The 14,226-nt window shown below is 41.3% G+C and overlaps 1 protein-coding gene across 5 annotated transcripts in view; it reads left to right on the top strand.

Moving 5' to 3' along the window:
• MPP7 (MAGUK p55 scaffold protein 7) overlaps positions 1 to 14,226 on the top strand; it is a 194,563-nt gene that overhangs the window by 122,351 nt on the left and 57,986 nt on the right. For all 5 annotated transcript variants that reach the window (XM_084781083.1, XM_084781081.1, XM_084781080.1 and 2 more), the window contains 2 exons: positions 921 to 998; positions 3,744 to 3,824. In XM_084781083.1, the coding sequence (XP_084637209.1) occupies positions 921 to 998; positions 3,744 to 3,824 (159 nt within the window). The remainder of the gene's footprint in view (positions 1 to 920; positions 999 to 3,743; positions 3,825 to 14,226) is intronic.

The raw sequence follows: 14,226 nt of genomic DNA, 5'->3' as shown, positions 1-14,226 counted from the left end.
GGGTCTCTGGTGGCTGCTGCTGCCCCTGCTGCTGCTGGTTCCTCCTGCTGCTGTGGTGTTTGCTATTTTTGGATTGCTGGGTTGCTCGACTGCTGCCTATTTCTGATGATGAAAATTGGACTTTCCTCAAGGAACTTTATGTCCCTAATCAGCAGAAAGCAGCCTATAGACTTCTATGACCCCTCTCCCCTCTAACCTTCTTGCTCTCCTACCTAGTGTTGGGGAGTTGGAAAGGATTAGGGTAGGATAAGGGTTGGAAAGCTGGTAGGTGTAAGAACCCAATAAAATAGCTAAACAAATGTGACAACATTTTACAGTATGGGGCCTGGTGTCTTTTAATTTGAATGGTGAAGTTATCGGTAGTAAGGAGAAGTCCTTCCTTAATTTCATTGAGATTTGAATCTGAGAAGTGACAACAGTGAGGGTGGGTGGATAACAAAGCAAGTTGCTGGAACAGCACACTGGGTAAGGTGTGTGTATGTGTATGGTTTTGGCAGCCCCTGCAGACCAACCTGTCACAACAGGGCTGCTACTTTTGGTTTGCTTTGTTAGTAAATGACCGGTTTTTGTTGCCATTTGTTGCTTTGTTTGTTGTTTTGTTATTGTTTTGTGAGGAGCATAAGCTACAAATGATACTTGAAATCGTGAGGCTACAGTGTAGCTTACAAAAGGTGGGCTCTGTCCAGGAGGAGAAACAGAGGCGTAGTGTTCTTATGGGGTCTGTTTGGAAGATGCTTTTGCCGTTTGACTCTGGGTAGTAATTGGCGGATTGCGTACATCTCCACTGTCATTGGGTTGATGTGAACACATGACTTTAAAATGATGGAGAGACCTGATTCTGTTCAGGATTGTGAAAGTAGTTAAGTATCTATGATGCTTCGCCAGCAGGTGAACTCAATACTGCTCTCACTTTCCTCCAGATTCACGAAAAGCTTCACTGCTATGAGACGCAGAGCCCAGTGCCCATTCTCCATGGTGCAGCAACGTTGGCTGATGATGTAAGTATGCCTTTCTGGGTTTGCGGGAACCTGGCCCGAGTGGGACCCACCCCATCGCAGACAGATGTATGTGATCCTTTGAGTGAAAACTAGAAGAAGTTGCAAATGTTTCCCAAATCCCTGTCATCGCCAAGCTTGTGCCGGCTATGTGGATTTTTCTAAAATTGTGCCTAAAGCCACCCTGGTATTATGCCTTGGTGACTATGTAATAGAAATTGTAAGCTTCGGCTTCTATGCAAAGAAAAGCTGTCTGACATCAGTGGTCTGTGAAAGTCACACAAGGGGAATGCTTTGGAGAAATAAAGACAAATGAGATAGTTACCTTGCTGACAGTACCAAAAAAACCAACAGATACTAGGATAGGAATTGGGCATATTAAATCCATAAAAGGCAGGATTGTTTTAAAAATAGATTGTAGACTATAGTAATGATTTATGGATATTAGACCATTCCAAATTACCTTCGTAACCAAAAAATAAATTTTAGAAGCATTTGGCATTGATGGAGTAGTTAATTTCCTGTCGCTATAATTTTATTTTAAGCCTGGGGAAGGGGAGCTCACTTGCTGATTCCCACTGTTAACTCTCAGACTCGGATGAATTGAGAACACACCTGGATAAACTGTAAGGGTGCGGAGCTGGACAAGAGCGTGTCGGCGTGTGGTGGTGGTTGCTACAGCTTATTTGTCGCTTTTCAGTTGTGCCTTTATAGCCGCAGAGCAAACCATCATAGCTCAGTGCTGTAGAGTGTCAGGGCCCCAATAAAACAGACAAGTCCACTGTCTTCCAAAGTTGATGTTATATCCTCCTATGTAACTAAAGCCCCTGGGACTGGCATCCCAGTTGTGGGCTGATTAACTTGCAGGCATGTCCCTTTGTGTTCTCTGCAGACATGAGTGTGTTGTAGCACATGTCCCACAAAGAAGTGTATTTGCAGCACAGAACTCAGACTTTTAAAGGATGAATAAGGGTGTAAAGACAGTCATACAAGTTGCTGCATTTGTAACTTGAAAGAAACTTAAAAACGGGTATCCAAACATAGAACACAGAGAGTTTTTTTGGAAATATTTGTGTAGAAACTAATGTCCCTCCTCCCAAGCAAATTATAGCAATTTCTTTTAAAGACGTGTGTGTGTGTGTGTGTGTGTGTGTGTGTGTGTGTGTGTCTGTGGGAACCAGAAGGGCTTGTTGGATCCCCTGGAGCTGGAGTTACAAGTGGTTATGTGCTGCCTGATGTGGGTGCTGGGAGCCAAACTCAGGTATTCTAGAAGAGCCACAGACACTCTTTTTACTGCTGAGCCATCTCTCCAGCCTCTAGTTTTGCTCGTGATTGTTTAAAAAAAAAAATTCAAAGCAGGGAATACCATTCAACATGAGAGTGTGTCCCAAGAATGTGACACAAAGATTCAAGGTCCAGAAGCTCCAGAAATCAACACATTAGAATCTGTGTAGTTACGAGAGACCATGGTGTTTAATTCACTGGAGTACTGCATTTAAATGTTAAAACCCATGTATGTAGTGAGTAAAGAGCTGTTTGTGTAGGCTAAAAGTTAGGTAAAACAGTTGTATCCTAATAAAACAAAAGCAGTTTTGTAGTGTAATGGATCAACCTATCACTTTTCTCTGATTTTGCCTTCTATGTATTTTGTACTTCTTCAGAAAGCTCCTCTTCCGTAGATAAGAGCCGCCGTGTCCTGCCAGCACAGTGGGGACAGCAGAGGCTAATGGAGCTCTGTGTCATGTTTTAAGAAGAGATATTGAATATATATATTCTAATAGCACACCGTATATTTCATAATTCTAATCCTTTTTGGCTGTTTAAATCTTGTTTTGCGTGTGTTTGTGAATATAATGTTTCTTAAAAACTAAAATTGACTAGAAATCTTGCTGGGGTAATTTTTTAAAATTACATTTTACCTTGTTTATAATTGACAAATGGCAATTATATGTTTATGGGTTGTGATTTAGTACCCTTGGGCGCACACACACACACATTTCAGAAGCATTAACTCAAGGTCCTTAGCTTGCCAGCCACCTCAGCATACTTCGCTGCAGTGAGAACATCCTAGATTTCTTCATAGAGAACATGAGTCAGGCTCACAGTTCGAGTCTTTCCTGTTGAACCAACAAGTTGTCATTCTTGATGGTTACAATAAACTACTGCTGGCATTTTTGATGCCATAGTAGTTGCTGAATTTTTCTGGGTTCATGGTGAACTTGGCTCATATTAGACAGATTTAGTAGACTGCGTACAAACACATAATAACAGGCCGAGGGCCATTGACTGTTAGGAGCATTCGAGTTCTTTTTACCCCAGCTCTGAACAGCACCGCTACTGTGGGTTTCTGGAAGTCCTGAGGATTTCATCACCTCATCCAGAGCTGTCTTTTTTCTTTCTTTCTTTCTTTTTATTTTTCTCTTTTGCACACTGTCAAAGCTGATCCAGCCCTTTTTACAAATGGCCCTTTGTCTGTGTGCAGGAGACCGTTCACGAAGATGAAGTGCTGGGATCTGCCCTCCTGGCAGTAAATCAGAAGGTGGCTGATGGGATTACTCCAGCAGCACTCAGCCTGGGCTTGGGTCTACTTTGCTATGGGCCTGTAAAGAAGAGCACGGATTGATGGCTTGCTTTATTCTGTGCTGCTTTATCCTGTAGCTCTGGAAGGCAAACAGATTCAGCCGTGACACAGCGAACCTTATGGCACTCCACAGACTGTTACTCACATTGATGTAATCTCCCTTGCAGCTGGCTGAAGAGTTACAGAGCAAGCCACTAAACAGCGAGATCAGAGAGCTGTTGCAACTGCTGTCAAAACCCAACGTGAAGGTGAGGAACCTGCTGCGCCTTTGGCAATGTGACTTTTCAGAGGCTGCTCATGGGCCTGGGGGCCGGTGGCTTCATGTTTCTGTCTTCAAGGAAATGCTCACTCAAACAGTATACAATGTCCCATCACCCCAAATCATATCGAGGATTATGATGACGTACTGAGCTGTAAAGGACTGTAATTGCAAGCCAGGCTCACAGTTGGCAAGTATGACTTACTTTGATGTAGCGGGTGCAGAACAGAGACCCTGTGGTGACTCTAGCCTGGATTCTTGTCCTTGGCTAATTGATGATAGGTGCTTCACTACAGGAGGATTTCAACATTTCTAGCCCTCCATCCATAGTGTCCCCACTTCCCGTTCTGATCCATGCCTTAGGATCCCACCCCATGTTACAGAGCAGTTTTCAAGTATAACATATTAACAGGACACTGGTAGCTAAACCTCACTTCTCTTGCTTTCACTACCTCCTGATTTTATCACTTATCTCTCCCCGAGTGGGATGTATGTAAGGCGATCCATAGTTTTCCTGCTCTTGTTTTTAGGCCATGAATAGACAGGACCTGATTGTGTGAGGATCCTGTAATGTATTCATTTTGGACTTGACACTGTTGCCATTATGTGTAAAAGTACATCTCATCTGAATTCCATAATTAAATGAAAGGTTATCTTATGATGATTACTGATAATCACAGGATTTTGAGTGAGATTTCTTTTTTAAAATTTATTTTTAATTCATATATTTACTTTACATCCCAATTATAGCCCCCTCTCCCTCCCACCTTCCTCCCCCATCTCCTCTCCCCTTCTCCTCATAAAAGTGAGCCCGTACTCCACAAGCAACCCACCTCAGCACATCAGGTCACATCAGGACTGAGCACATCCTCATCCACTGAGGCCAGGCAGGGCAGGCTGACTAGAGGGAAGTGACCAAAAGCTGGCAACAGAGTCCATGTCATAGACAGCACCTGTTCAACTTACGAGGGGATCCACGTGAAGACGAAGCTGCCCATCACTTACATATATGCAGGCGGCCTGGATCCAGTCCATGCATGCTCTTTGGTTGGTGCTTCTGTCTCTTTAAGCCCCCTTGGGTCTTCTAGGTTAGTTGACTCTGTTGGTCTTCTTGTGGCGTTGTTGTCCCCTCTGGGTCCTTCTCTCCTCTGCCCAATCCCAAACTCTTCCACAAGACTCCTCAAGCTCTGCCTAATGCTTGCCTGTGAGTCTTAGCATCTGATTCAATCAGCTGTTGGTGGGGCTTCTCAGAGGACGGTTAAGCTAGGCTTCTGTCAGAGGTTGGCTCTCTCCCATGGGGTGGGTCTCAGGTTGGGCCAGCCATTGGTTGGTCTACTCTATCTTTATCTCAGAATATATTGTAAGCAGGGTAAATATTGGGTCGAAGGTGGATTGGTGGTCCCCTCTCACCACTATAAGTCCTGCTTGGCTAGAAGGTGGCCTCCTCAATCTCCATGTCTCCCACTGCTAGGAGGATCAGCTAGAGACACCCCCATACCCTCTCTGTAGCCTACCCTTGTCTCAGTGATACCCCTGACCTCAGTTTCCAATCCCTCTCGCCTCCCCTCCCAACTCTCTCCACATCTGATCTCCCTACCTCAGTGTTTCCCTCCCCGCCTTTTCTACCCAGTTTCTTCTCTACATCTTCCTCCACTCTCTTATATTTCCTCATCTGAGTGAGGGCCTCCCTCGGGTCCTCCTTGTTACTTAGCTTCTTTGGTCTGTGACTTATAGTATGGTTATCCTGTAATATGTAGCTAATATCTGCTTATAAGTGAGCATATACCATGTGTGTCTTTCTGGGTCTGGGTTATCTCATTCAGGATGATCTTTTCTAGTTCCATCCATTTGCCTGCAATTTTCATGATTTCCTTGTTTTTAATACCTGAGTAATACTCCATTGTGTAAATGCACCCATATTTTCTTGATCCATTCTTCGGCTGAGGGACATTTAGGTTGTTTCCAGATTCTGGCTATTATGAAGAAAGCTGCTATGAACATAGTTGAGCAAGTGTCCTTGTTGTATGGTAGAGCATCTTTCGGGTGTATGCCCAGGAGTGGAATAGCTGGATCTTGAGGTAGCACTATTTCTAGTTTTCTGAGAAAGTGCCAGGTTGATTTCCAAAGTGGTTGTACAAGTTTGCACTCCCACCAGCAATGGAGGAGTGTTTCCCTTGCTCCACATCCTCACCAGTATGTGCTGTCACTTGAGTTTTTGATCTTAGTCATTCTGACAGGTGTAAAATGGAATCTCGGAGTTGTTTTGATTTGCGTTTCCCTAGTGACTAAGGAATTTAAACATTTCTTTAATTGCTTCTCAGTCATTAGAGATTCCTCTGTTGATAATTCTCTGTTTAGCTCTGTACCCCATCTTTTAATTGGGTTATTTGGTTTGTTGGTGCTTAATTTCTTGAGCTTTTTATATATTTTTTTTGAGTATTAGCCCTCTGTCAGATGTGGGGTTTGTGAAGATCTTTTCCTAATCTGTAGGCTTCCATTTTGTTCTATTGACAGTGACCTTTCCCTTACACAAGGTTTGCAGTTTCAAGAGGTCCCATTTATTAATCGTTGATCTTAGAACCTGAGATGTTGGTGTTCTTTTTAGGAAGTTGTCTCTTGTGCCAATGAGTTCAAGGGTGATTTCCACTTTCTTTTTTAATAGAGTTAGTGTATCTGGTTTTATGTTGCAGTCTTTTATCCACTTGGACTTTAGTTGTGTGCAGGGTGATAAATATGGATCTATTTACATTCTTAAACATGTAAACATCCAGTTATACTAGCACCATTTGTTGATGATGCTTTCCTTTTTCTGTTGTATGGTTTTGATTTCTTTGTCAACAGTCAAGTGTCGGTATGTACATGGATTTATTCCTGGGTCTTCAGTTCGATTCCATTTATCTACCAGTTTCTATGCAAGTTCCATGCAGTTTTATTGCTCATTGAAATCAGGGATGTAGACACCTCCAGAAGTTCTTTTATTGTACAGGATTGTTTTAGCTATTTTGTATTTTTTGTTTTTTCATATGAAGTTGAGAATTGTCCTTTCGTGGTCTATAAAGAATTGTGTTGGTACTTTGATAGGAATTGCATTGAATCTGTAGATTGCTTTTGGTAAATTGGCCATTTTTATTATGGGTTGATCCTACCAATCCATGAGCATCAGAGAGCTTTCCACATTCTGATATCTTCTTCACTTTCTTTTTTTCAGAGTTCTTTTCATACAGGTCTTTCACTTGCTTGGTTAGAGTTACACTAAGATCCTTTATATTATTTGTCGCTATTGTGAAGGGTGTTGTTTCCCTAATTTTTTGCTCAGCCCATTTGTTGCTTGTATATAGAAGGGCTACTGATTTTTTAAAAATTAATTTTATATCCAACCACTTTGCTGAAAGTGTTTATCAGCTGTAGAAGTTCCTGGTAGAATATTTGGGGTCACTTATGTATACTATCATATTATCTGTGAATAGTGATACTTTGACTTCTTCCTTTCCAATTTGTATTAGAGAGAGTGGGCAGCCTTTTCTTGTCCCTGATTTCTTTGGTTGTATCTTCTACATCTAAGATTCTCTCCTCCATCTCTTGCATTCTCTTGGTGATGCTTACCTCTGTAGTTCCTGTTTTCTTCCCTGGGTTTTCCATCTCCATGATTTCTTCAGTTTGTGTTCTCTTTATTGTTTCTAGTTTCATTTTCAGTAATTGAACAGATAAATGTTATCATGTGGAAAATATGTTAGATGACCTGCTTAGTTCTTATGTTTATATAGCAGTACGACTAAAATCTTGGATGCAAAGGTTAGCATGAAACATGTATGTTCGTGAAATACACATGGGGAGTGGATGGGAGCCAGACATGGTATTTCAGTGTTCAGTCTTGCTCTATGGACAGCCAGACTTGTGAAGAGAGCATCTTTCTTCCATCGTTGTCTTAACATTTGAAATTGGTCTTCTTGGAGGAATTTAAATAGTTTTTGAATGTCACTTTAATGGGCAGTTCTCAAAAATTCATCTTTAAAACAAATTTTAGGTTTTTTAGATTATAATCACTCAATTCTACTATCCCATGAAGCAAGATAAGTAGACTACAGTATCTAATTTACAATTTTGATGTAATGTAAACACGACTTAAAACTTCAGTGGATAAAGGAAATTACTTAATTTTAATTTGCTGTTCTGTATTAGTTACTTACTTGACACTACTGAGCTGAGTCTTGAGGTATACTCCCAGAGTAGTCAAGACTGCATTCCCCAAACACACCAATATATGCTCAATCAAATACACAATCAGTATAGAATAATAATATATAGACCTCATAGGTCTGCTACCTTTTTCTTGGGCAAGTTTCATAGCTTATTTTTGGTAAATTACAAATGAAATGAGATAGATCATCTATTCTTTTTTAGTTCTATTCTGTGCCTGTTTTATGCTAACTTGTCTGGGTATAACTTGTAGAGGGCCCATTTTTAAGTAATGAAAATAGTTGGAAATGACTAACTTGGGTTGCAAGCAGTAAGTGAAACAAACCATTGAAGAAGTGGCATTGGGTGTGAGGTAGACAGAGAGGGGCAGAGATGTCCATAGTGGGTTGGGGGTGGAGTGTGAAAAGTAAATGCTTTAGGTAAGTTTGAATAGTACCTGAAGTCTTAATAAAAAGAGGTTGGAGAGCTCAAAGCTACAAAGTAAAGTCCATTGGACAGACAGAACTGTGTGCTAGAGGACAGGCTAGAGCATGGAGCTAAGCTTGCCCAGTGTGGCCTATAATTCTGGTGCTGTTTTTAATGTCTCTTTTCCTTTCATTGGCTACTCTATTAGGGAGACGAATGATATGACCACGCTAGTCGTAAGCCTTTTAAGAAATCAGGATTTCATTCTGAGCACAGGGGAAAGCCATCGAAAGGACTTAAGTAGAAAAGGACAGTAATTTTCATATATAGAGTGCAACTAGAAAACAGAAGCCGTATGAAGGAGGAGAGCTGGGCGTCTGTCAAAAGGACTCAACTGCAACATCCTGGTGGCCCTGCTTGAGGCGGGGCATGGGTCATTGTTCCAATATAACTCAGCATGTACTTTGGAATACATGGATAATCAGAGGCAAAAAGTAAGAAAAATCACACTACAGTGAATTCCAAATAGATTCAAGCTATATATGATGAATCCTAAAAATATTAATGGGGTTAGAGGTCCACTTCAGTATGGAAGAGCGCTTGCCTAGTATCTTTGAGGCTTGGGAGTACACAGGCATGCACTCAAGCATGTGTGCATGCACACACATATACACACTCATAGACAGTCACACATGCACACACATACACACACAAGAGCAGTTTTTAAAACATGATGAATACATTATGTAAATTGTTTAGATATTTATCCTTAGTAAGATAAAGAGTTATTTGCTTACCTCTGACTCTAGCACTGTTTTTACAAGGGGAATTTCAAGTCACTTGAAGTCAGTGAAATCTATGCAGTGTTTGGAATTTTTGCTCCTTTGTAGTAGTTTTGTAAGTCTCCTCTTTTGTGTGCTTGTATGTGCATACGCCTTTACATGCGTGTGCTTAATTTTATGTGCATGTTCACTTGTATAAAGGTGAGAGGATAGTCTCAAGGCAGAGTCTTTCGTTTGCAGCTTCATAGGCTAGCTGACTCCAGACTCTACTTTCCACCTCGCCATCTGAGTGCTGGAATTACAAGTGCCCTCCGCCCTGTCTGGTTTGCTTGGGTTCTCAACTCGCCCAGCATGTGCCTTATCCATGAAGCCTTTCCCCCAGTTCCATTACTCGCTGTCTAAGCTGCTCTCATATTCTCTCACTTCTAGTCTAAGGTTGTGACCTGGTCATCTCACCTTTTGTCGTCTCTCATTACTGAAGAGGGCTTACTCCTTCTCCTATGACCTATGGCTGCAAACCTTTCATAATGGGGCAGTGACTTGTTCTGCTGCAGCATTAACTGTACTTGAGGACTGTCAAAAAAGTGAAGGATTATGCCCAATGATATCTGATCTATCACCGTCCGAAAATAAATTATTCTAATCAGCTAAGGTGTACAAAACCACTTTTAAGAACAGACAGTCTAGGAAGAGCAGTGAAATGCATGAAAGAGATGACTGATAGTGGGAAGGTGAGGGCCATGAGGTGTTTGCTGCCAGGATGCATGGGGAAGAGCCTGGCTCATGGGCCCTGAGTCCCAGGCAAACAAAAGCAGTGATTAGTGAAAGCCAACTTCTACACACACAGCTTCTTCAGTAAAGGTAAATTAGCCTGAGTCATCCTGGTGCTCACTTTGATAAAATGGTGATTCAAGACACTCTCTGGACATGGTATTGTGGTTTAGGGTGTCTGGAGAAAATTAGGCAGATTAAGAAAAAAAATTTGTTTCAGATTTCCAGAACATTTACTCACCAGAAATCACTCACAGCTTGAGCCTGAAAGGATGGGTGAGGCTTCATTAAAGGAAGCTGGAGGAAAAGTTGAGCTTCTCTCCGGAAGGATAAATCCTGTCCTTCGTCCTAATGAACAGGCATTTAATTATACGCACCTGACAGACACTGAGGTATAGAGTTGCTTCTGGGGGCCCACAGTGGCGGTGAGTACTCAGTTTCCTGTGGGTGCTTCTGCGCACCAGGGAAAGCCATCAGCTGTGCCTGGTGGTTATAGTGCATGGAAACACAATTTTTACTTAAGTTCTGCCTTTTGAGAAGAAAATCTGTGTGTTGAATGAAATCACCTCAGTGAAAACAGGAAGATGGAATGTGAAACGAATTCTCATTGTCCAAAGTACGAAGTGTTGCTAAGCAACGATAGCCCTAAAGCAAAGCTGTCAAACGATGAACTTGAAATCTACAAAATTCCATTGGAATTTAGACATGGAAACGAGTCCAAAGCCAAGAAGATAAACAGCTGCTGTCCTTAATATCACCAATAATATTGTAACTACATTATTTAAAAATGTTTTGATTAGCTATCTGTTGTTCTCACCATGTGGGATGTGGACATAGACACGGGGATAGTGAGCGTTTTACTGCTGGTGTCCTTCACTGCTTTGGGTGGATTATCAGCTTTCTCTCATCTAAAAAACTCCCTATAACATTTCTTCCAAAGCAGGTCTGCTAGCAACTCATTAAGAACTCCCCTTCTCATTGAAAAGTCTTTGCCGCTAAGAGATAGTTTTGCTAGGTATAGAATGCTAGCTTGACAGTATTCTTTCCAGGTATTTTAAATTATGTTGTTCTGTTGCTTAGTGCATCATCTTATGTCTGATGGAAGTCACTTTCATCTTTACTCTTTTATATATAATGTGCTGTGTTGTTTTTTTTTTCCTGGTGCATGATTTTAGAATTTTCTTATATGTTTTAAGCAGTTTTATTCATTTAATGCTCCTTTCCATGTGCTCAGGTACGTAACTTTCATGAACACGTGATTATTATTGTCTCACTAAAATTGGAATATTTTCTAAAAAATAAATTGTTATACTTCTGAGCATGAGAATCTGAGTACCCATTTTAGGCTATTTAAAATCCCACAACTACCTATTACTCCATTATGTGTATAGGTGTTTTTTAAAATTTTTAATTCTTTAATCGAAGTTTTTACATATACATTTACATTGTTACACATATATACAATAAACTACCTATAGCAAGAAGAACCACGAAATAATGAGGAAGTGTGTGTGTGTGTGTGTGTGTGTGTGTGTGTGTGTGTTTTGCCTGGATATGTGTGCATCATCTGTTCTGGTGGCCCTGAAAGCCAGATGCCCTTGGAATGGAGTTACAGATAGACGTGAGTCATCATACAGGTACCGGGAATTGGACCTAGGTTCTCTGGGAGAGCAACCCATGTTATTAAGGACTGAGCAATCTCTTCAGCCCCATCCTTAATATATTTTTATTCTCGCTTCATTGTGAATAGTTTATATCAGTTTGTATTCTGCAGAATTACTTTCTCCTTACATAAATATGATATGGTGTGTGTGTGTGTGTGTGTGTGTGTGTACACACTCCGCATACAGAGGTTAGAGGACAATTTTCAGCAATTGTGTGTCACCTTTCACCTGGTTTTGAGGCAGTGTCTCTATGTTGTCTCTGATGATTCACAGCATGCACCAGACTAGCATGCCTACAAACTTCATGGTGATTCTGCCATCTTCACTTTGTGTCTGTCCAGAGGAGTACAGGGATTACAGATACTGCCATATCTGGATTTCCCTGTGGGCCCTGGGGATCCTGAACACAGAGCTTGTTGAGCTTGTACAGTATATAATTTTACCTATGGAGCCACTTCCCTAGCCCCCAGTAGTAGCTTTTGATATCCTTGACTACTGTGTGTTTATACCTACTTATACCTTTGGGTAATTTCAGACTTTTTTGGTTTTTTTTTGTTTTTGTTTTTTTTTTGTTGTTGTTGTTTTTGTTTTTTGAGACAGGGTTTCTCTGTGTAGCTTTGACTATTCTGACCTCGCTTTGTGGACCAGGCTGGCCTCGAGCTCACAGTGATCTGCCTGCCTCTGCCTCCCGAGTGCTGGGATTAAAGGCGTGCAACACCACTGCCTGGCATGAGTAATTTTTTTAAACCTTCTTTGACTTTTGGCATGCCTGGTAAGTTTTGATTGAACTGTAGTCATGTGTATTTGACACTGAGTACAGTAGTGTTCTTACAGACAATATCTATGATGATTTTTGTCATACAATTAAGTTACTTGAAAGAGTTTTGGCCCTCTGGGTTTACTTTTACATTTTGTTCAGTCAGCACATCACCACTTTTAATCTGAGTTTATTTTTAACCTCTTGCTGAGGTAATGTATGTCTGGCAGCTCTCCCAAGTCACGGGAATTCCTCTGTGCTTGTCCTTGCCCTGTGGAAGCTTCAGAGACTGTTGTAGGCTGTGCAGGATGATGTCATCTTTTTCCTGTTGCTGCACGAAATATTGAAGCTGGGTATTTATTTTGAAAAAGGAGGTGGGGGCTTATTCAGGTCAGAGTTTTAGAAGCACATTCCACCAAGGCCTGGTTGAATATGTTTGAAAAATGTTAAGCATGTCCTGCGCACATACAAAAATTGCTTTTGTCACCGTTTACCAAATAGCACAGTATGGTAGCTGTTTCCATGGTATTTACACTGCACTGAGAGAAAGTAATATGCAGGTGTTCTAAAGTATGTGAGGTGATGCGCATAAGCTATGCACATGTCTCATACCATTTTATATAGGGAGTGAGCATGTCAGGACTCTTAGAACCAATCTTCTGAGATGCAACGGGACAGTTGGTTACATATGTTAGAGTCATTAAAATTGTTTAATTTAAAATTTGACGCCATTTTGCCATCCCAGAGCTTCTGATTTCTTGATATCTGATATCAACAATGGGATGATATAAAATATTAAATATAATATATGTATAATTATGTATTTCTAATGTGTGTGTCAGCAGATGCAGTGCTGAGGTCAGGAAACCATGGCATGGGGCGGAGGAGATGGCTTGGTGTTTAAAATGCTTATTCCCCCAGAACCCATGTAAGGCAAGGCGTATGTTACAATCTCAGTGTTCTCACATCGAGGCAGGGGATGGAGATAGACGCATCCGGAGCTGGTGGCCAGCTAGAGTGATATACATGGCAGTGAGCAAGTCTGTCTCGAGCAAGGTGGAAGGCAGTGACTGACACCAGATGTTGTCTCCTAATGTCCACACGCATGCCATAGTACATATGTCTGTACATATCATCATACATACAAGCACACACAAAGGTAAAAGTAAGATAATAAAAGTAAACACACTGTTTAAGTACATCAAGGAGCGTCCTTCTGTAATAAATGTTTTGGCCAGGCCTCTGTGAAAATGAATTATTTACGATGAAGGAAGAAGGAAGTGGTAGATGGTTGCATGCTAGCGTGGATTCAGCTCAGAACATAAGGTAGCCTAAGAAGAGTGCTGACCAGCCAGCACTCACTCTGGCTACACTGCGAACTGTAAATTTGAAATTGGGCAAGAGAGATGGCTCAGAGTTTAAGAGCACTGGCTGCTCTTCCAAAGGTCCTGAGTTCAATTCCCAGCAACCACATTGTGGCTCACAACCCATCTATAATGAGATCTGGTGCCCTCTTTTGGTGTGCATGCTGGCAAAACACTGTGTATATGATAAATAAATAAAATATTTTTTTAAAAAGTGGGTACAGCTGGGCCACACAGAAGCTATTACAGTGCCCTCTGCAGGCATGGCAGTTTGCGACGTAGAGTCCGTCCCATCTACCCACCTTGCTGTTGTCGCATAACAGAAACCATAGACAGTGCAAGAATTCACTAGTATGACAATTGCCATCAAAGTTCACAGAGCCAGGTAGTGTAGTTTACTGGTCTTTGAGTTGGACTAGAAAGATGGGAATACATTTTAAATATATTTGGG

The sequence above is a fragment of the Acomys minous genome (assembly GCF_964271855.1).
Source record: "Acomys minous genome assembly, chromosome: 5".
Taxonomy (NCBI): domain Eukaryota; kingdom Metazoa; phylum Chordata; class Mammalia; order Rodentia; family Muridae; genus Acomys; species Acomys minous.
The sequence above is the reverse complement of the archived record's forward strand: the minus strand, read 5'-3'. Positions and strand labels throughout refer to the sequence as shown.